Source organism: Anoplophora glabripennis, unplaced genomic scaffold, assembly GCF_000390285.2.
Source record: "Anoplophora glabripennis isolate ALB-LARVAE unplaced genomic scaffold, Agla_2.0 scaffold157, whole genome shotgun sequence".
In the NCBI taxonomy this organism is placed as follows: Eukaryota; Metazoa; Arthropoda; class Insecta; order Coleoptera; family Cerambycidae; genus Anoplophora; species Anoplophora glabripennis.
Window position 1 is genome coordinate 829,933 of NW_019416263.1, and position 23,583 is coordinate 853,515.

Genomic DNA, 23,583 nt, shown 5'->3' on the forward strand with positions numbered 1-23,583 from the left:
GCCATAATAATAACCTATATTCCAATTTTTGAGTGTTATTAATGATTTGTACAGCATAATGATTGAATTAATATTACAAAAATAATTTGCCTCTATAAATATAAAACTGAAGCTGATGAAATAATTTCTTTCAATGTGTTGTTTATACGACAGCCTACTGTCAGAAATGACCCCTAACCCCTAAATCTTTAATAATTTATTGTTCATTTTTATAAGAGTGCTCTAATGGCAGTTTACTGCTTGTGAAAGTTATCGTACAATATTTTTTTGTTAAAATCTAAATTATTACTTTGTTACAACAACAATAACTTACATTTTTCAAATACCTCAAAAATGTAATGTAAAGTTGTAAAATGTTAATCTTTAGGTATAAAAGCATATTGACTTAAATTTTACTGAAATAGCTCTATAAATAATTGTACAGAATTTGTTCTAAAACTTTTGCAAGAGCTGGAAGATCTACAAATACCCATTATTAATTAATTATGTCGTATGCATAATTTATGTTGTTCTATAAAAGCTATCTATACAAATACAATGAATCCGGCTACACTACTGGAATATTTATTTAAATTTCGTAAGATGTCAGTAGTATTTCAGGTTATTAATTTTATTTAAGATAGGATAAATTGTTTAATCCCAGAATTTTTTAGACAGGAAAAACTGCGTCTTCGGCGGATACGATTGTCTCTGAGGGGTTGAGGGTCTGAAATTAATTTCCGTTAATACTGACCCTAAGGTCTCTTAGGGATTATGAATTTAAAGTCCTGTGGATGTTAGAATTTTCTACTTTCTTTCTCACTTTTTGGAAAATGGGGCGAAAAATTTCTATACTCCTGGCTCACATCGACGACCTTGGAGAAGGAGTGGTACACACTGTCATCATCGTTTGAGGGAACTGAGGATCCTCGGCGGCAATTTTCTCATCCGATAATTTAGAAGCTTTGATGAAAAATATCGAAACGTCGGTGATTTTCTTTATGATCCTGAGGCACGCAGCGCTTCTCTGTATCGTCGTGAATGTCTCTAAGACGATCTTGGCGGTAGTCGCGACGTATGCGGTGCCTCGCAAGAAGTCTGAAAGATCGTTTAAATGTTTAGTTTGCTCTGCATACTACGACACAATGTAATTAATTATTATTGATTGTCTTAAAAATTAGCTTCTCTGTAAACAAGATTTATGCCAAAAACTTAGGATATTTCCAGTAAATAATTTTTTTATCTGAACTTGTTAAACTTCCTTGATATTTAAATGTGAAATGAAAATAAATGTTTATCTCCTTATTCGACAGGCTATAAATTCGCAGGAAAGCGGAAAGGAATTTTTTTGTTTATTTTAAAAAACCCTCTTAAACTGCAACGGATCACCTTAATTTTTACGCAGTCGTTTACACCCTGTATAATCAAGGTTTCTTGAAATCGAGTATTCTGATTGACATTTTCTGAAACAAATATGACCTTCAGAACACCTTAAACGAATTTGACTATTTCTGAGATACATATGGTGGTCTAGAAATGATTCCGGGTATTTTATTTTGTTTGCGAAGTAACTTAAGAGAAGATCTAAGATTCATTTTACTTTTTTTTTAACTATTATTAAATTCATTTAGGAGATCTTAAGCTATTCAAATATTAACAAGCAACAAATTTACCTACGCTACCCTCCCTGAAAAGTAATGTCAAAATTATCATTTACTTCCTAATTGAACAAGGTGCCCTATGTATAGAAGCAGTTTTTTTGTGTTTACCGGTCAAATAAGTGCGAGGTCGTTTTAAAATATTTGTTTGGTCAAGGGCGCCACATGATTTGTTTGTTTTATCCCTATTTAGAACGCCAGGCACACGGTCTTTATGTTTTCACTTAAACTCTCACCCCTTCTACGTTATTAATGAGTTTGTCAGTTCATAACTCTGTTAGAGCATCTATATTATGTGACGAGAAAACCAAACTAACGTTCAACAAATTGCACGGAAGACAAGTGGTCTCAAAAAAATTTAATAAATAATTTAAATGCTGATACTCGGGAAAAATTATTTATTTGGCAAATACATTAAAAAAGAATGTATTTGAAGCATTGCTTACCACAACATAGAAAATACGGTTAACTACAGATTATGATGTAATTTTTTTTTGTGCGGTTAGTAGGAGCTTTAAGTGATGCTGATTAAGCTACGTAGCGATTTTTAGTAAAAGAATCCTTAAACTAATTTTTCAAAATATCGCTTGCAAAAAATATGTCAACAGGCCATGGATTGCTGTCTGGTCATAGTACTTGGTAGATCACGTTTAGATGACGCAACAAAATCATTCGAATGGTGGGTTCCAAAAATAATTCATAATAAATTGATGAAATTTGAGATATAGGCATTTTTTAAGTCAGATTTAAAAAAGTCCCTAAAGTGGTTTCCCAATAAATCACTTCAAAACAAATTCACAGTGTACCATGGTTTGCTAACTGGAATATCGTAATTGGTTCAGGAAATACAAGTAGAAGGCAAAAACATAAAATAATTCATTCAAATCTTTCATTGTTAAAAATAATTAAACACTATATTGGATATCTTTCAATTTTCCAGGAAAATCCCCTGGCGACTTTTTGAATATCCATCTTTTTCAGTATTCAAGGATTGTCACGCTCTCGAACAAACACGAGAAAAAACTTTGGTTTAGGTGCATTGTAGTATAACAACCCTTGGTTCGACAAAAAACAATATATCGTAGTTGTGGCCAAAAACATGTGATCGTCGTAAGGACTACCTACGTTGTGTGTATCCATTTTTAGTTGACCGGAAGGCGCTGGCTACTAACTTTGTAGCCTAACTACACCTAACCTTTATTTACATACAATTCAAATTAAACATGTGACAAATAGAAAGAGCAACAAAAACATTAACAACCATTAAGCATGAAAGGAGAGTGCCAGGCTCACCTAGAGCTCCCGTGGGGAAAGAGCATGGCAGAGAAACCCATGATCGTTGCTCTTACCACCCAAATATAAATACAAAACAACCGCTAACCAAAGGCATAAATTAAGATCCTTTGCTAATGATAATTAAAACNCCTCATCAACAAATGAACTGTTGCAATATTGTAAACTATATATGTTATCACAATTAGATAAAATTAAATCTAATAATCTATTGTTAATGTTTAATACTGAATTAAATTGTTTTAACCCACAATAGGAAAATGTGTCTATTAATGTAGAAGATCTTTGATCAACATTTAAAGGAGTGAAGTGTAAACAATTATTTACAGAGACCCAATTGACACTAGGTAAATTGAAATCACCGCATATGAGAAAAATGTCATCAGGTAGAGAAGTGAACAGTTTATAAAGATTATTACTAAAGCAAGCAGCGGCATAGATGTCAGCTGGAGGTAAATAAACGCAGCATAAATGTATTTTAACTCTCTTGTCGACTACAAGTGATACCCAAATATCCTCCGCTTCGCTTTGCCAATCAAATCTTCTCAGTGCCTGTATGTCGGATCGTACTGCCACTAGCACCCCACCTCCATCACGTTTACCACTATCAGAACTATCGCGATCGCGCCGAAATACAGAGTGACTATTAGTAAAAATTTCACTATCGGACACACTATTGTTCAACCACGACTCCGTCAGAAAAATCAGGTCGGCATTACTGTTCACTGTATTCAATTTAAATTGAGCTGTTTTTGATCTTAGCCCACGAACGTTTTGATAAGCCACAGATAGATGATCTGATGATCCGTAAAGCATACAAAGATAAGAAATAATAATAGTGAATACAATAATTGAACTTACAAATTACCAAGCTGGTCTGAATTTTTAATCAGCGTTATTTTTGATGAGTCGTTCTTTCTAACGAAAATACTGCAGTTTTTCAGCCAGATATACTTATAGCCTTTGGCTTTTGCTGTAAGTCTAGTGTTTTTATATAAAAGTTTATTCTCAGCTGTTAGGTGATCATTAATATACAAATTATTGGAAACACCTTCAACTGCTAGTGTTCGGTTAGGGCTAGAAATTCTCTTTGCTTTGGCTGCATTTAAAATAAGATTTTTTATATTTGAGGAGCTGAATTTAACTATTATACTCTTGGGAACTTCAGGATTAAACGATCGAACTCTATATATTGAGTCAATACAGTTGGTATCTAGGTTAAGATCGAGAAATTCTGACACTCTAACAATAACGCCGAGTAAATTCTCATTCCGTTTTTCAGGAACACCTTGTATTTCCAAATTATTAAGTCTAGTATGTTGATCTAAATCATTAATACGAGAGTTCAGAGACTTTATTTCTTCCTTTAGTTGCACATTGTCTTGTTTTAGTTCTTCAATCGTTTTTATGTGATTGTTAATACTTGATAGTGCGTGTTCAAAGTCGGAGACTTTATCAGAACAAAAAGAAACAGATACTATAAGTTCGTCTTGTCTAATCTTCATATCATTCAAATTATTTTTAATATCCATCATAAATGACAACAAATTCTGATTGTTTAAAGATTCACCTGGATCAGCAACAGTGTTCAAAGATGAAGTGGTCTGGCAGTTAGTACATTTCCATGTGGTGTTAGGAATAGCCTTCAGAACGTTTAACTGGTCCACTGTGATATTTACACACTTCAGATGGTAAAAAAGGCCACAAGAACCATCGCAGCGTATTCCAGGCGATTTCTTGGTTAAAGGAATTGTACATAAATTACAAACTTCAGACATTATAAAAATTGACAGCCTTTACCAAATCAAAAATGGTATTTCACAACAAGCAGTAAGGTTGTGGCGAATAAAATGTTACAACTGTTTCACTTTTCTTAGGAAATGGAACATTTAACAACACAAATTAGGAGAACTATATCGTAGCACATCACTCGTCGCTTGTCTGTACTGTACTCATTATCATGGTCTTGATGATCGACCTAAAAATATTTATGAATACTAATTAAAGAAGTCAAAAACACTAACAATAACGTCTCCAGCAAGTTTACGTGAACACCTAAAGTAACACCAACCCACCAAAAATTCGAGCCGAAACTTATAACAAACGCATTTATTAAAACATCAAAGAACGACAACTAACTGACAACAAGTACTGATTTGTTTCCATCTGGTAGTCCAATGTATGATTAATAATTACGGAAACGGCATTACAGATCTCATTAATTTCAAATGTAAATATATCTATTATAAAGGTTTGATTAGAGTTTTTTTTGTGAAATAGACTATTTTAACATCAGCTATAACCTCTTTAAATTAACACTCCACTCCCGAAAACTTTAAAATGTTTTTTGTAACTATGCACTATATTCTTATGCACTACAATAATATAGTGACTTGTTTATAGGGAATTTTTCCACGTGAGTTTAAAATTAATTGTATTCATTGTGCCACATTATGTCACTGTCGAGGACAATATAATTAAATATATATTTAACCGTGTTAATAACAGTGTCTAACACACTTTCAACTCCATCATTGGTCAAGCATACTAAGAAATATTAGAAACTAGAGGATGTGTCATTTAAATTAGACAGGTTCTTTATAAATATATCTGCAACCATCTAAAACATTGAAGTTTTTAGTTTTCCCGGAAACACAAGTTTATTTTTTTGTGCAAATTGGACATTTTGTAGAGGAAGACCTAATTTGTCGAATTTGACATGAAAATTTTCCAGTTTTTATACAGGGTGGTCAAAAAAATTTATCGAATATGAAGTTCAGAAAATGTGGAAAACTCGAAATTTTTAAACCTAATTAGGGAAACCCCTAATTTTTTAACGTATTCGCATTCTACACTAAAATTAAATGTAACTTTGTTAAAGTTTCCCTTCATTTTCAAACGAAGCACTCTAAGCTCACATATTATGAAATACCTTGTATATGAAACCTGAAAACAGCGTCAAATGTATCACTCCCCAATTTTCCCTTAAAGTTTTGTTCATTTTCGTGCTTCCTGAATTCGATAGGACGGTAGAATTGATTGATTGTATCCAGATAGTAAAACAAAGCGCTGGCTCAATATAAAGAAAAAAACCTGCGAGATTCTGAAAGGAAGGAGCATTAAATTATCTTTTGAGTGAAAATGGGAATGAGAAAGTGAACAATGGGCCATCATGGCTTGTAATTAATTCTTATCTCGCTTCAGGAGGCAAACACAAAGGGTAGCACAGTGGCGCTTTACAAAGTTCTAGACACAAAATGACAAAACACACAACAAAAACCGGCGTAATGTAATACAGCATCTCTATTGGAGGAACCAATCGGTCGCCCCATTGTTCCACCAATGGCGAAACAGGTGACTGTATATGCGCAACAAAAGAAGAACGCTCCGATGTTTACAGGAAATTAAATCAAAATTGATTTTTTTTCTATTTGCAATTTCGCTCAATTCGGATCCGGGCATAATGCGGTAGATTTCTGAACAGCTTCAGTGTAATATACCAAAGGAAAATGTTTTCCAATAAGTGTTTAGAATTTTTTGGAAGTAACCTAACTTGTTTAGAGCACAATTTTATTGCTATTTAGTAACAATATCTATCTAACTGTGCTATTAATGCAATTGTAATATAGTTAAGAATGTAATTTGAAGCAGATAAAAATTATAGATAAATTAGTATAAAGTAATATATTAGTAAAGTCACAGTGAAAACTACAACAGGGGAATATTAATCAATTGCAACTCAATTTTTTTTGCAACGGCTAATCTTTTATTTTCTTCGTTGAGCAATATTCTTTCGTTTCTATGGCTGTAGTCTACAAAAGGTATATAGAATTGTTAGATTAACTCAGTAGTAATAGTAGAGCAGTTTTCATATAGGTCCTATTTAAAAAAAGTAGCCAGCCAATTAAGCAGTCTGATTCAATCGATTTGATTTTAAAATATTATTTTTATTATTTTGGATTATTAAAAGCCAGTGCCTAATTTACAGTGGTGGGGGCCTGTAGGCTGAAAATTGGTGGGGGCCTATTCCAATTTTAAGAATAAAAAAATTATATTCTTCAGAATAATTTTTCTTTCTTGTTCCTGATGGGAGGTTTTAAAAAAAATCTTTAAAAAAATTGTTGTTAACATGGTGGGGGCTCCTAGTTGGTGGGGGCCTGTAGTCTGCAGCCTACACCAGCCTATAGGTAAATCAGGCACTGTTGAAAGCATGATATTGCTATTAGTGAAACAGTAAAAATACCTTGTCAACCTTATTAACCTATCAAATTTAACAGAGGGTTTCATTTAAAATAGTAATGAACCAAAACTTAGAAGTTATTCGGCCATAATTATTATTTTTTTATTTCAAATGTATTGAGTAAGCAAAAGATAGGTTTTTTCATGTCTCTATTTTAAAAAGGGAGTATAGGTTTAAGATAATTTTGCCAAAAATTAGATATCGCTTTATAGCTCGAAAACGTTGCAGATATCGCCCTGTATATATTTCCACCATCTAATCCCAGAACCTAACCTAATCATTGTTACATATTTTTCCTTTTTGCGTTTGTCGCTCCTACACACAAATTCATCCCTTACAAAAGTTAGTTTTTACCCCAAAATCCTATAGTGCACTTAAACATTGACAGTGTCTAATAAAAATAGTTATTATGTAGAGATTCGTCATTTTCGTCCGCATTACCTGCACCGTAGCATGAAATGTCCATAAACTCCATTCGAATTAGAGTTTGAATGTGAAAAGATTATACAAGACATTTTATTGCACTTTATGATGAGAAAGGGTATGTAGAATGATAATATCAAAAAAGTAACTCGTAAGAAGTTGGCAAATAAGTGGCAAATTTACGTGTTTTTCACTTTTTTACTGTCTTCTAGATAACCTATCGGAAAATTATTCCTACAACATGTAGGCAATTAAATTGCCTACAATTTAAGGTAACTAAAGTCATATTTGTTAACTGTTTTGTGAAATATGATTTTAAATACCTTAAATTGTAGGTAAATTAATTTCCTACAACATAATATGACCCATTTTCCGATAAGTCGTCTTTCGAGGGCAGTAAAAAACGTGAAAAAACACGTAAATTTGCTACTTATTTGCAATTTGTCAACTTTGCATCACTTCTTTCGAATTACTTTCTTGATATTATCATTCTACATACACTTCCGCGTCATAAAGTGCATTAAAATGTCTACTAATAATTTTTTCATGTTTTCACGTGTTACGATGTAATTCGACTGGAGTAATACCTCTTCTATTCGATGGAGAAAGATCACTCCGATCGAACTACCTCTGCGCCCAGCGGTCGCCACCGAACAATTATTACACTTTGAAAATGTTACATTCTACATAATAACCTAACGTCTAGCGTTACATCACCGGTTTTAAACAATTCCAACGTCAAGATGAAGGCAGATAGCACTTAGAAAAAATAATTTTAAAATGTAAATATATTGATTTGGTGAAACTTTTATTTGAAAGACCCATCTGGCCTTTATACAGGTACTTATTGACAATTCACATTGTAATTTTACTACAGAGCGATACTTACTTTTGAATATTTTATGACTTGATTAATTACAGAAAGAATTATCAAAAATTTTATGTTTAATAACACTTTAATAGCGATTAATAGCGATTTTCTGCTGAACGGTTACATTTATCGACTCGAATTAAGAGTACATAATTTTTTCTGATATTATTTTTCTCTTCAATGTAAAAAAGTTATGAACAAAACAAATTTTGAGTTGTAGGTAAAGTGCTTCCTAGCGGCGCATAATGAAACTTTTCTTTTATTGGTCCAATAGAGCTTCATCTACTTAGTGGGTGTGCCAAATGAGAGACTAATCAAACTTGAATTAAATGAGTTTTTTAGATAGAAATATAACCAAAAATTAAGTTTGGCAAACTGTAACTTGCAAACAATTGACAATTCGAAAAAAAAAATCATTACATACTGTTACTATTTTAATCCGTATAATCACCTCCCGGAGTTTCTTGACGGACTTTCAGAACATCCTGAATGTCGTTTGAATAATTTTGCTGTCAGTTGTATTCTGAATAACCAATTTTGACTGGAAACTTCTAATATGGCAGATTAGTGCATTGGATTTAAACCCCAAATATAAAGTTTAACCTTTTTTTTAGAAATTGCTACATGAAAACCTTTCCTACGCACGCACACCCTTAAACTCAAAAATAAGTATCCATCCGCGATAATATCTCTGAAAATGAAACTGATTTCAGGTGCAGAGTGGAAGCTGCTGACGGAAGACGAGAAGAGGCCTTTCATCGACGAGGCGAAGCGGCTGAGGGCCCTGCATATGAAAGAACATCCAGACTACAAATACAGGCCACGACGCAAGCCGAAAACCTTGAGGAAAGAGGGTTATCCTTATTCCATTCCATATCCTTCGGTGCCGATGGACGCTCTCAGGGCAGGTCAGTGATATTGGATCAGATATAAAAAGATTTAGAGTTCATTATGTTGCCGGACTGAATGATTTTTTCCCAATGGAAGTGTAAGGGGCAGCGCACACGAACGTTTAACGCTAAGTCGTTTACCACGGCAAAATGAGTGTCGCATGTAATGGGTTTATTTAGCATACGTTGTTTTAAGTCATATTCAGAAAGTGTACCTAAATAATAATTATTTAATGTGCAAAAAGTGAAGAATTTCTCCCTCAAAATATTTAATGGAACCCAAGCGAGGAAAAATACATGTTCTGACGTCACACCACTCCTCGTGTCGCACATACATCGTATGATTTCTTAAGCTAGAAAAGAGACAAAAACAAACAAATTAAACTATCAAATCTAAATAAAAAATATTTTAATAGTAATTTCTTACCTACCGTATGTGTAGATAAAAAATTATTGAAATAAAATTATCAGTATTGGATGTTCGGCTTTTTATGCCATTGAAATATCGTACTGTAATAATATTGTAGTATAACAACCCCGGGTTCGATCGAAAAAATAAACCAAACGTAGTTGTGGCCAAAAATATGTGATCGTCATAAGGAATACCTACGTTGTATACATCTATTTTTTTTTATTGACCGGAAGGCGCTGGCTACTAACTTTAAAGAGGGGAAGTATGGTTTAATTTTATAAAACAAAAGCAGAGTAAATACACCTAACTTTATTATTTACGTACAACAGTCTTCAAATTAAACATGTGACAAATAGAAAGAACAACAAAAACATTAACAACCATTTAACATAAAATGAGAGTGCCAGGCTCACCTAGAGCTCCTGTGGGGAAAGAGCATGGCAGAGAAACCCACGATCGTTGCTCTAACTACCCAAATATAAATACAAAACAACCGCTAACAAAAGGCATAAATTAAGATCCTTTGCTAATGATAAATAAGACCTGACTCATTTAATGTGTCACTAAATGTCACCTCACTCGAATTAGACATACACACTTCCAAGTAAAACTGAAGAGGTTTTAGTAACAATAATAGCAACAACAACAACAATAATAATAATAAAAACAACAACAACAACAACAACAACAACAATAACAACAACAATAATAATAAGTAAGGTACTGGAGTCCCATACGGGAGGCAATCCAGCTATGAGTTGAGATTTCGGAAAAACTGTTTTAGCAATTCCTTTTTTGTATTTAATTATTCTTTTTACAGATTCATTCCTCAAGGGCGAAAATGTTAGTAAATTCAACAAGGCTCTTATATGCGTATGACATAAAGTGAGCACCAGAAATCCAAGAACAACGTAATCATGATAAAACAAGTTAAATGTGAAACAAAGGAGTTGTTATTGCAATATCTGGGCAGTCACGACAATATATACATATTTTAACATGTAATAAATAATGAGCAATCTTTAAATAATTGTAACAATTTTACGTTAGAAAAATATACGTCCCTGGGCATAAGACAATGAATGCTAAACATATACAGAATTATTATCATGAAACATGTATAATCATCACAATCATAAGATTACATATTAACAACAAAGTACTTAAAGAATAATTACCTGCTAACTAATACCGGTTAAACACTTATAATTTTTCACTATTTTTGACACACTGCCCGCCGATCGTCTTGTTACCTATCTCCACACTGTTCTCACTTCAACTATCCAGGCTTCCTTCCAGAATTCCCCACCTAAGCGCTTGTTTTTGTGCTTCCTTCTACCAACTGTCAATATTACGTTTTCATTATTGTATAACACCCATGTAACAGGTGACGTCGAAGTTAATACGATAAGTATGGTTTGTAAAATATGCAAAGAAATGTCCCGAAAAATCGTTTGAATATTTATTACAAATGTGTTCAAACGTTTTTGAAATATATAGATTGAAAAACGACCTTAATATTTTGTACAGAAGTTCAAAAAACGATAGAAATATTATACAAGGAATTTAAAATGGTATTTTCGGAAACATACAAATTGTTTTGCAGGCAAACGAAAAGCTGCCGGCATTGTTTTATATGTAAATAAATAAGTTGGCTGGCTACCTTATGAAAATTTGTTTTTATATTTTTTTCATATTTTTTAATATTCATAAACCAAGTAGGAACAATTATGTTAATTATTAGGTAAATATATACTTTATACTTTTTTCTGTTATCTAATTTTATTGTAAATACAATTTTATTATAAATACAATTTTTAAAGTTCTGATATTATTATTAATAATATATTTTTTTAATTTACGGTTATAGTAGGGCTATTGGCGAACATCTCCATAATAAAAAATGACGAGGATTAATAAAATATAAAAACAGTTGCGTATAATTTTTTATAAAATCTGAATGAAAATCCTGCTCGTGAACATCAATTTTTCTATAATATTGTAAATGCAGCTAAAAGTTTCTTTCTTGTCCACCTAATAAAAAAAGCCACGGGCCTCACCTATGCACAATGTCACGAGCCGCCACTGCTACATTGTAATGCAGATATGGCCAGCGCTGTATATTTCATACGCCATACCGTGTTCAAATCATATTATATTGTATCTTGTGCTGCACGCCAATGGATTTGATACTAAAGCGCTGAATAAGGCCGAGTAAATTATTCCCATTTCGATTTTTATCATAATAAAACCGTTTGAACTAAAAAGGGACTGATGTTAATTTAATTCTGTATTTTATCGCAACACAAAAGCTTTGTAAGACCTTTGTTGTAAATTTTCGAGCCAAAAATTAGAATTAAAAATTTATCTACATAAAAATTGATTTCGTTCCGAATAATAAATGACTATGGCGTATAATTTTTTAAACAATGCCGTTTGTTGTGAAATATGGTATCATGAATTCTGATAAATCAGTTATTTTTAAAACACGCTTCAATGAATATTGCTTTGAAAGGACGCGAATTTTTGTTTTCATAAAAAAATATCCATTTTGCGCGTATAGGATTTAGAGAATAACGAATTTGTTATTTTAACTTAACACGATTTTTGACAAATTTGTACAGTTCTGGAAAGCTTTTCATTCAGACTGCATGTTTCAAACATAAGAAGTTTAAAAAAATAATAAATTTGTGTATGCGACGTAATATTAATATTTCGAAAGGATCTACCCAAATAAAAGATACTACTGAGATTTAGATTAAACCAGATAATATAAAATATGTTGCAATATTCCAACATCAAGATTTTACAAGTCTGAAAAAAATACCTTTAAAATACAGTAAAAGTAAAGGAGGTAATAATAAATTATACAGGGTGTCTCTGAAAATAATAGACGACGCTTGGCCACAGGTTCCTTGGATGAAAATAAGACTAGCCTAACTTACCTATCAGGGTGAGTCATTAACAATGGTACACAGCTTAATGGCATATTGTTATCCGTAAAATATACTGATTGAGCCAAACATGCCTTAATCAATTATTGCTCCTTTTCGTTCTACAGGGTGTTAAAATTGAAAAAATATTTTCCTTTTTTATCTATATTTTAAGTATGTATGGACCGATTGTTTTGAAAATTTGAAGTTGTACGTTTTTTGAGAAGGCAAATACGAATATGAAAACAGTGTTGGGGTAACGACTAGAGGGCGCTAGTTATACTGTCCTATCAATATAAAAATCTATCTAATTTTTTGTATTTTACAATTTTGAATTTTTTAACTACAAATTATTGAACTACGTTCAATTGTAAATAAAAAAGGTGTACTAGTTACAAATCGATAAACTAAACCGTTTTCGAGATACAGACGTTTCAAGTTTTTGAGATTCGGCGGGAATTAAATTAGAAAATTAGTAGGTCTTAAGATACCAAGCCTGAATTAAGAATTAAGACAAACATTACAGCAATTAAAGATTTTATTATGCATATCTTAACAAATTATTAACTACCAGCAACTTCAATGCATTTTCTTAGCCTTTTATTAAGATATTCTCTTCTCTAAAAAATAACAAGAAAAAAACTACTTCTTAATAGAATTGAGTAGAAAACAATATGGTATTGCAGTGACAGCTGTCAATTTATTATGTCCATGCCTACTACTTTGGAAAAATTAATTTTCTAATTTAATTCCCGTCGAATCTCAAAAACTTAAAATGTCTGTATCTCGAAAACACTAGTAGAGTTTATCGATTTGTAACAATTACCTTTTTTTAGAATTTCTAGTTAAAAAATTATAAAATATAAAAAGTTAGACATATTTTTAAATTGACAGGACAGTACCACTAGCTCCCCATAGACGTGACCACTACACTATTCGTATTTGCCACCTCAAAAAACGTAAAACTACAAATTTTCAAAACAATCGGTCCATACATACTTAAAATATAGATTAAAAAAAAGTATTTTTTTCAACTTTAACACCCTGTAGAACGAAAATGAGCAACAATTGATTAAGGCATGTTTGGCTCAATCACTATATTTTGACGTTAACAATCTGCGATTAAGCTGTATACCATTATTCATTACTCACCCTGTATACAAATGTGTACTTAGGTTTTTTCAAATAATTTGAAAACTATTTTTCTTAGAAACTTCAAATTTGGTACACATATTTTTTTTATGTAAAGGCAATGTATATATAGAATTTGGTGAGAACACAGATCTTTCTAGTGCCTGTGTGCCACTGGCTATCCCGTAACTTTTTTGTATGTACGTCAGTGGTACCAGAATTTGTATTTTAAAAAATAAGCACTATTTTAGAATATTTGTTGCCTCTTACAAAATTTTTATATCTTTTATGAATTTCGAATAAAATTGGCATTGGCAAGAGACTAAAAATATTCTAAAATTTTAATAATTTAATTCTAGCGTCACTGGCGTGCACATAAAAAAGTTACGGGGTAGCCAGTAGAGCACAGGCACTAGAAAGAGAATGTCCTGTATATGTATTCTCACCAAATTCTACATTGCCCTTATCTAAAAAAATATGTGTACTAAATTTGAAGTTTCTAAGAAAAATAGTTTTCAAATTATTTGAAAAAAAAACTGTTCTACTGGGTGTCCCGAAATTCATGCAACAAAATTTGGCCATAGATTCTCAAGACAAATTTAGGGGACCAGTATTTTTTCTTTTTGCCAACTGGCCCCCACTTTCGGAGTTACAGCTCCCTGAAATCTGCCCCTAAGAAGTCTTTTTTATATCTCAAAACCATGTTGTATGAGAATCACTAAATTTGGTACACAGGGGTTTTATGACATGTGGCATCTCACAGTGCTACGTTTTTTGGCGAGAAACCCCCTTAAGACACTTTCTCGTGGGCCCCCTTGTCTTTGGAACCAGAAAAATTTGGTCGCAAATTTGATTTTTTTTTAATTATTAGTTAGATAGAAAGCCATTGAATTTAGAAACTTTTTTGTCCCTTGATTATTTGTTTCGTAAACCGCAATGTTTTTGAGGAAAATGGGGAATCACGATATGCATTCGATCACATTTTGACATTTTTCTCGAAAACATTGCGTTTTACGAAAAAAGTACAAAGAGACAAAAAGTTTCTAAATTTAATGGCTTTCTAGTAGACTGATAATTTTCAAGAAATTTAAATATGTGACCAAATTTTTTTGGCTCCAAAGGCAAGAGGGCCCACGAAAAATGATCTTAAGGGGGGTTCCCCGCCAAAAAACGTTGCATCATCAAATTCCACATGTCATAAAACCCCTGTGTACCAAATTTCGTGATCCTCGTACAACAGGGTTCTGATATATAAAAAAAAATAATTTTTAGGGGCGGACTTCAGGGGGCTGTAACTCCAAAAGAGGGGGTCACTTGGCAAAAATAAAAAATACGGGTCCCCTAAATTTGCCCTAAGAATCTGTGACTAAATTTTGTTGCATGAATTTCGGAACACCCTGTATATTTAGAAGGCTATATCTCAGTAGGTGTGATTTTTAAATATAGGTAAGTTACGCTAAATGGTCTTATTGTCATCCAAGAAAGCTGCGGTCAAGCGTTGTCCATACTTTTCAGGGACACCCTGTATATTTTTATAAATTAAAGAGTGCACACTACATGATGAGGTATCTCAAACACGTTTTTGCAGACTTACATTCAAATTATTTTTATTTTAAGTGGAATATTACGACATCCTGTATGTAAAGCGTTGCTTGAGGGAGGGGGTGGGAAAGCAAATTATAATTTTATTTTAAAATTCGTTTTGACATTATATCACGTTCTTTTTGTGTCAATAAATTTAATCCACCTATATTGTATCTGCAGATAATATTTTAAAATCCTGTACGCCACTGGTCTCGCATTCAATCCGCTTACCTGGATGCTACAAGAAAACGGAATCCAATTCCACGCGCGGGTATATCGATTGAAAAAATTACAATAACTGGATTGTATTCCTCGCATTGTGCCGTTTCTATTTTAAATAAAGCAACGGGAACCCAACTGTCATATTTGACGCTACAATAACCACCTGGCCGACGCTGCATAACGACCACAGCGGAACCGATATTTACTTTTATTTTTTCAATCGAAAACCAATAAGGAAAACATACATAATTACTTACAGACTTGAGGGTTTTGATTAATTAACACGAAGTGCCACTTTTGACGTGGTGAATAATGATTAATTTCTGTTGGATTAACAAAAGTTGAGGGAAGAATTATGACAATGTAGTATAAGTACCTGTAAGTGGAGCACGGAGCTGCTTTCTATAAAATTCCACTTGATTTAATAGAATAAATATTACTTGTCCATTTTTCTATATAAAACTTTTAAGGTTGGGTATCTATGCACATGTCTTCAAATTATTTAAAAAAAAGGAAATAAAACTAGTTTTACTATTTTCTCGTTGGTTTGAATTCAAGGCTTTTAAGAAATATAATACAAATTATCAGAAATAACTATTAATTTGTGCTAACAGACATCATGAGTGAACTTAGTTATTTACCTGTCACTGTAGTTTTTTCATTTAATATCTAATGGTGTTTCTTTTATTAATTTAATCAATCAAACTGACATAATTTTTCTAGGAATTAATTTGTTCATTAATTGTCGTTATAGTTAACGAATAAAGAAGCATACTCAAACATTTTTAATTATGCAATAAATGCGTTAACGTTTACTTTTTTTATTGGGATAGAAATCATTTCTAAATTTAACAGAAGGCGTAATTTACGTTAAGGACAATTGCACCTTATCTTTTAAGATTTAAGATTTTTTAAGAACATTCGGTAAGTATTTGATATTTTCAAAAGCTAAAGTTACTATTTTCAAGCAAGATTTTTTCCTCGGTGCAGCTTTTTTTTTTTTTTTTTTCAATATGATGTATGCCCTTAATAAATAGAGAGGTATAAACTCCATTTCAGTGTCATAGAAAATTAAAATGGTAGCTCCATAAATCCAAATAGAATAACATAAATAGTAACAGTCCTTGAATATATACACAAAAAGATAACATGTTGATCATGAATGCAATCCACATCGTCTCTTTTAATAACAGGATGTAGACCGTATCAGATATTAGTTGAATTATAGGATTTTGCTGTAATGTTATGATTAAATATACTAATATATCATTGTTCTGAGACAAATATATGAACAAAGTATGTTCTGGAAATAATCGTATTTATGCGTCAGAGTTGATCACACAGCCACACAAAGAAAAAAGTCCAAACCCAACACAGCCACATGTCATTTTCGAAGGATGCTGAACACGACCCTGTAGTCAAAATTCATGACTTCATGACAAATTCCAGAGAGAAGTGAAATTTTTGGGTAGAACTGGTTCAAATATGAATCAAAACTTAGTGCTTTTTATTTATGTATGTACTAGAAAATTAAAAAAGTAATTACTAAAACCTTCATAAGAAACTTACGGACCACTTTTACTTCCTACATCAAAATAAAAAATTCCAAAATTTTTTACCACTCTTTGATAAAAAAAAATATATATTATTCATTATTTCANTCTAATTTTAAATTGTAAGTCGAATTGTAATGTTTGTATTTTATAGTTGTCTATACTTTATGTACTTTATGAGTGTTTTTATAATATGATGTGCTTCTCTTTGAATTGTATTTTAATTGTATGCTTTGGCCATGTTTTTCTTTGACGTGTGTAAACATTTTTCTTATGTAATAACACCAATAAATGCTTACTTACTTACTTACTTACTTACAAATACATTAAAAACAAAAATGATAAAGCAAAATATACCGACACTGGTTCTTTAATATATCATTTCTTTGTTGACGATATATAGAACACATTAAAGATGATATTATTAAATTAGGAGTAATTACTTTTTTAATACTAATTTTGAATTTTCTGAGAAATATCGAGGTCAAAGGTAAATTTTACTAATGGCAGCAGCTCAAAATACTACAAAAATGATATATTTGCACTCAATTTAGGTATATAAAAAGCACTAATTTTGGATTTTCACCCAAAAATTTCACTTTTCCCCGAAATTTGTCGTGAAGTCATAAATTTTGAATACAGAATCGAGTTTAGCGCATCGAATTCCTTCGGAAATGATATATGGCTCTCTTGGGTTGGACTTTATTTTTTTGTGTATATCTAAGTATTTTCGGTATCTAAGTATTTCAAATTGGTAAATAAATAATAACAAATCCAGTTCAGTTGCACAGTCCATTTATTTGCGATATTTGTTCAGCATTATCTGCTCAAAAATGTAAATGTATCTTTTTTTAAATGAAATCCAACGAAGGACTGCAAATGAAAACACAAAAGAAATTATTGAGAGCTGATAAAAATTGGACTTAATTTTAATTGTTTCTGCATTTATCATCTTTTGGAGATGATGATCTCACCTTTTTGCCCCTGCATCGACTCCGAGAAAGTCATTTTTCGTGAAATGATAAAAATGAGCAGCCGCCAATATCCTGAACCCTACACTTGATTTGTGCTTAGGACTTAAGTGGGATAATATACAGCAACGATAAAACAGCGACTTGACAGTCAAACGTCCATAAGCGATACGTACTCCTACTTGCGCACTAATGCGCGTGGGCTTGGAAATCCATTTACCAACGTAATTACATGCACAATTGTCAGTTCGAATAAATTACGTCATAATTCTCGTATTTAATATCAGCCCGCTTAATTGTCGGTAGTGTTACAGACAAAAAGCAGCAAACAAAATATTAAACAGTAATTTATCGCCGCCAGAAACCAGCTTGACACTACACGGTGTCAAAGCAGATTTAATTCGGCAGTGTACGAGGAACTGATGGCCTGCCCCCCTACCAGGCGTCAAAGAGCGCTATCAAGACCGAAATTCCTTGCCTCACCAAGGCGGGAAGGGTGTCGGGTTTCTGTGGAGCGGCACACTTTGCTCTCTTCAGGTAGTGCCGGGATGATGCATGAGTGTAGATGCGTTAATAGTTCTTCAAATATCAGAATTTATTACAAAGCATTAATGTCAGAATTCTGAAAAGTTGGAATTCTAATATTTTTCCAGAATCCTTAGAACATTTTTTAATTGCTCTGTAGAATTTCCAGAAACTATTGTAATTCTAAGTCTTGTCAAGAGTCCATAATAAACATTTAAAGACGAAAACAAGAGTTCCATAAATAAAAGTTCTGATTTTTGCCCTAAAATTACGAAAAATTCAAACTTTTCCCAGAATTCCGAAAAAATGGTGGAATTCCCACCGAATTTCAAAAAAGTTGGGGATGTTAGTTATAACATTGATTTTAAATACTACGCAACCAGATAAATCATAGAAGAAGCAGGTACTAAAAAGTGTAGATGCTGTAAAGAGAAAGAGCGATTTGATCTTTGAGGAAGGAGAGTAGCGTTAGCCAATCACGTGCCTGCGCGAGAGAGAATCATAGTACCCAAAGTATCTCTTTCTCTCTCTACACTGTCGCCGGAAGCATGCTTCCTACATGTAGTATATGCTTTAAGTCCAATTAATCCAAGTAAAGATTGATTTTTTGTCACAAATTTTGACGTTTCTAGGCAGTCAGGATCCAGGTATTGCGATCGACTCTCTCAGATCTGACAAATTGCGCTTTTATCGTTGTTATTTATTACATTCACTCATAGCACCTTATTATAACAGTTTGAGTAACAAATTACAACTTTTTGAATATCAAAATTAAAAAGACGTATAAAAATTTCAAAATTTGAGTAATAAAATGTATCAAAATTTTGATATTAAAGTCAGAATTTTGGATGTCATAGTCAGAATTCCGTGAATGACATGAATTCTAGGTTTCTCGAATGCTCAAAATTCAAACAAATTTCGATTTAAATTTTTTTCAGGATATTCATACAAATATAACTGACATGCACTTTCACACAAGGATTTTTTAAGTTTTCACACGTCTGAATGTATTTATCGCGTAAACAAATACTTTTCTTATACCAAATTTAATTTTCTATAAAGATGTCATCTACATTTTTGCTATAGCTCTAAAATCAATAAAATTTAAAAGAAAAAACAACTTTTTAGCAGTGCAACTGTGCAAGTCACAGATCCTGCTATTAAAAGACAAAGATTACAGGAAGCCTATTCAAGAAAAATGTTTCATATTATATCTGTCCCATAATTTTTCGGAAGCACTAGAATTAAAAGTGCGAGAAATTTAAAAATGTGATATTGTCAAGATTAAAAAAAATCCAATGAGGAAATTAAAATTCAAATTCAAATAAAACAGTATAATTTCTTCAATAGAATTCCATGAAATTTTTAAAATTAAGTCTCAACAAAAATTCCATGAAAATATGAAAATTTTAACCCCGACATTTTAGGATGAAAGGTAAAAATTTTAAGATTTTTTGAAATAAAATTTTGGATTACTGATTTCTACCTGAATTCTACCTCATTTCAAAAAAGTACCGAAATTTCGACACTAGAGTTAAAATTCAGAAAATATTTTAAAATTATCTAAATTATATCAGAAAATCAACCTCAGAATTCTTAAAAAATATCAGAATTACAATCTCTTTTTTTAGAGTTACGAAGAAATTTTCGAATTCCCCTGCAAAATTGTTAGAAAAACGTTGAAATTTTAAATTAAATTTCAAAATTTCGCAAATAATTACAATATGAAAATCAATTTTCCATAAATAAAAAATTGCATAGAGGATTCTGAGAAATGTTAAAATTTTAAGAGCAGAATTTCAAATAGAATTTTAAAGTTTTTTGAACAAAAAATATTACATCTGTAATTCCTTTTTAATTTAGTTAAATAGTCCAAAATTTTGGAAATATATAAAAAATTCAGACATTATAATTAGAATTTAGTAAATTAATGCCATTCCAAGGGTTAGAATTATGAAATGTTAGTATTTTTTTCAAAACAGAAAATTTTGGAATTCTCAAGGAAATTGTTAGACTCCAAAAATCAAGGCGAAAGTTATAATTCTAAGAAAATGTTAGGATTTTAACTTCTAATTTTCCAAAAGTATGTGAGAATTTAAAAATTTACAAAAGAAATGCCAGATGTTGATTTGCTTCTTAGAATTTGACCTTAAAGATAATTTTGATTTTAATGTTGAAATTCGGTTTCATAAATACAGTTCCTAAGAAGAAGAAGAAGAATTCCTACGTGAAGTCAGAATTTCGAGAAAAAGATTACCTACACAGCCCCACAAAAAAAAAGTTCTGAACCAGAGACATGAGTATATAGGTATTGTGTATTTTTTTAAGCTGAATCCGAATCTATAGTCCATAAATCGATCAGGTTATTTTTTAAAAAAACGCTGTGAGATGCCCAAAATAGAGTGAGGATAAGGTAAAACTTTATAATGAAATGCAAAAATTTGTAAATACTTTGAGAAAACATTATAAAATAATATTTTGACCATTAGAAAGAAATATATGTAAATTAAATCCACACCCACCCCTACGAGGGAGTTTATTTTTTTATACCATCAAGTGCAAGGTGATAGACAACATACTAAAAAAAAAATAATATAATTTATCCCTCAAAGGGTTGAAAACCACAAACCAGGGTGCCATTTACCCACACACATTTTTCTATTCAATATTTTTCCCTGAATTTTGTTACCGCGGGTTTTTGGAGGTCGCTAATTACGAGCCTGAAGTCCGAATTCGAAAATTCCTGAATGAATACGGCGGATGTAAAAATCAGAAAAGCATTCAAAATTTGAAGATTATGGCTGAAACTTGTTACTCGGTGGTTTTCAAAGACGCTTATCACCAATACAAGGTTGTAACCCGAAATGGCGAACCTATTATGGCGGATTGAAAAGTAGGTTCCATAGAAATTGATATTTACCACCCAAAGAAATGCATTATGAATGTTTAAAGAATTGAGTAATTTCAGTAAAAATAGGCAAATGTCTAAAAATTAGCAACAAAGAATATAAATTCGACATGCAGTGTGATGTCCCTTTCAAATACTCTTACCAATCCCAGCACTGAGTAATAACATCATAAGCAACGATTCTGGCATTCTAATTCTTCTTAAATGATACAGTAATCTTTAAAACTGATAAGTAATTTTTGTTCATTTTCTTTAACAACTGGTATTTCCGAATAACTAAAAAAGTCGTTATAATGTATTCTTCACAGCTGTCGTTCTTCTTCTAGAGAGGCTAACAGCGTGGATGACAGTGCCAAAAGAAATTTGAAAAACGTAACTGCGCCAAAAACCAGGATTAGAAACTTAAAATATGCGTATGCATAACATTAGTAAATATACGTTCGATGCCTCCTGAGCAGCAGTGGGTCAAGTACCCTCAGTGGTTCCCAAGTGGTGGCCACAGCAAAAGTACGTGAAGAGCGATCGAGCGACCCTAGCCCGTTTCCCTGCACCATGAATCACACGGTCAGGCGGATCCGTTTCTTTTTGTGTCGATTTAACATCGTTACCGATCGTGTTACGGGTGATTTAACGTCGGTGATTTGTAAGGATTTGAATTTTAATGTTTTCCGACGTGTTCCTGTGATCACGTTTATAACTCGCGGTATAAAATGGTCCCTGTCGACGTTATTTCACGTGCGATACACCGGCGTATCGACTTGGGGGAATTATGGTGATCACCGGGATTTACCGACGCATTAGTGAGTGTTGACGCGATGTGAGGAGAACGGAGAATGGTACATATATTAATGCAGCTCTCTAATAGGTTTTTACTCCTTTGATCATCGTAAAACTATGTATTATTTGTGTTTACTAGAGCACAAAATACGCATATATTCATTACTAAGTCTAATCCTTCAAATTAAATTGTTGGTCTATTAAAATTATGTCGTCAATGAAGTAGTAACTTTTCTTAGCTGCGTCCACTTTATCGACGATTTACAATATAATTACCCAACTGGACTTGTACAGGGTGGTTGATTTTCGATAATTTTATAGGGTACAGCCAAAACCGTGACAGATACAAAAAATCTGATATCGATGTCCCGTCCTCTTTCTTTGAGTTTACTTCGCTGGTACCAAAAGATCTTGGCTAACTTAATTAGTTTTAGATATACAGAGTTTTTTTGAAAAATGGCCCATTTACATTGACCTCTCTATCTCAGTTGTCATTCAATTTAGAAGAAAAAGGTATGAACATTATTTGTTCAATTTTTATTAGGAAGCCAGTGGCGTACTCAGATGTTTTACAAATCGCACAGTTTTTCCGATATTACATAAACATAGTTTTTTTAAATAGAACACCCTGTATTTGCCTAAATGAAAAAAAAATGCAAAAAATGTATAGATATTTTTTCAGTTGGCCACGTAATTTATTCAGTATTCGTCTTTTGTTGTTTAATATTGACAGTTAGTTTATTTTTGACTGATTGAAAGCTTGTTAAACGTCTATTACTTGGTTTTATTAATTTTGAAAGGTATAAAAATGGTGTATGAAAATCTTCACAAAGTTCAAATGTTGGAGTGTTACATTGAAAGTGAAAAAATAGTGACACAGCTTTAAACTTATATTTGGTGAGATACCCAGAGCGTCATCAGCCAAAAAAGAGAATTTTTAGCCTACTCTATGATAACTTGTATTAGTTTGGTTCTTTTCAAACACCGAGAGCTAAATCTTATAATATGTAATAGAGAAAATGATGAAATCAATACTTTAGCTTTTGTTGTCGCAAATCCCAATATATCCAGTAGAGAAATTTAAAGGACGATATGAATTAGTAAATTCAAAGCAATGAGAATTAAAAAAAAAACAAACATTTCGACCATATACTATAAGAAAAGTCCATCATTTGCATCCAGGAGATGAAGAGAAACGCGTCTGCCAATGGTT

General features: G+C 32.1%; 1 protein-coding gene across 1 annotated transcript in view; it reads left to right on the top strand.

The window, feature by feature from the left end:
• The window catches only part of LOC108904505 (transcription factor SOX-2), a 100,689-nt gene that overhangs the window by 14,239 nt on the left and 62,867 nt on the right, over positions 1-23,583 (top strand). The window contains exon 2 of the mRNA XM_023457318.1: positions 9,178-9,372. Coding sequence (XP_023313086.1) covers positions 9,178-9,372 — 195 coding nt within the window. The remainder of the gene's footprint in view (positions 1-9,177; positions 9,373-23,583) is intronic.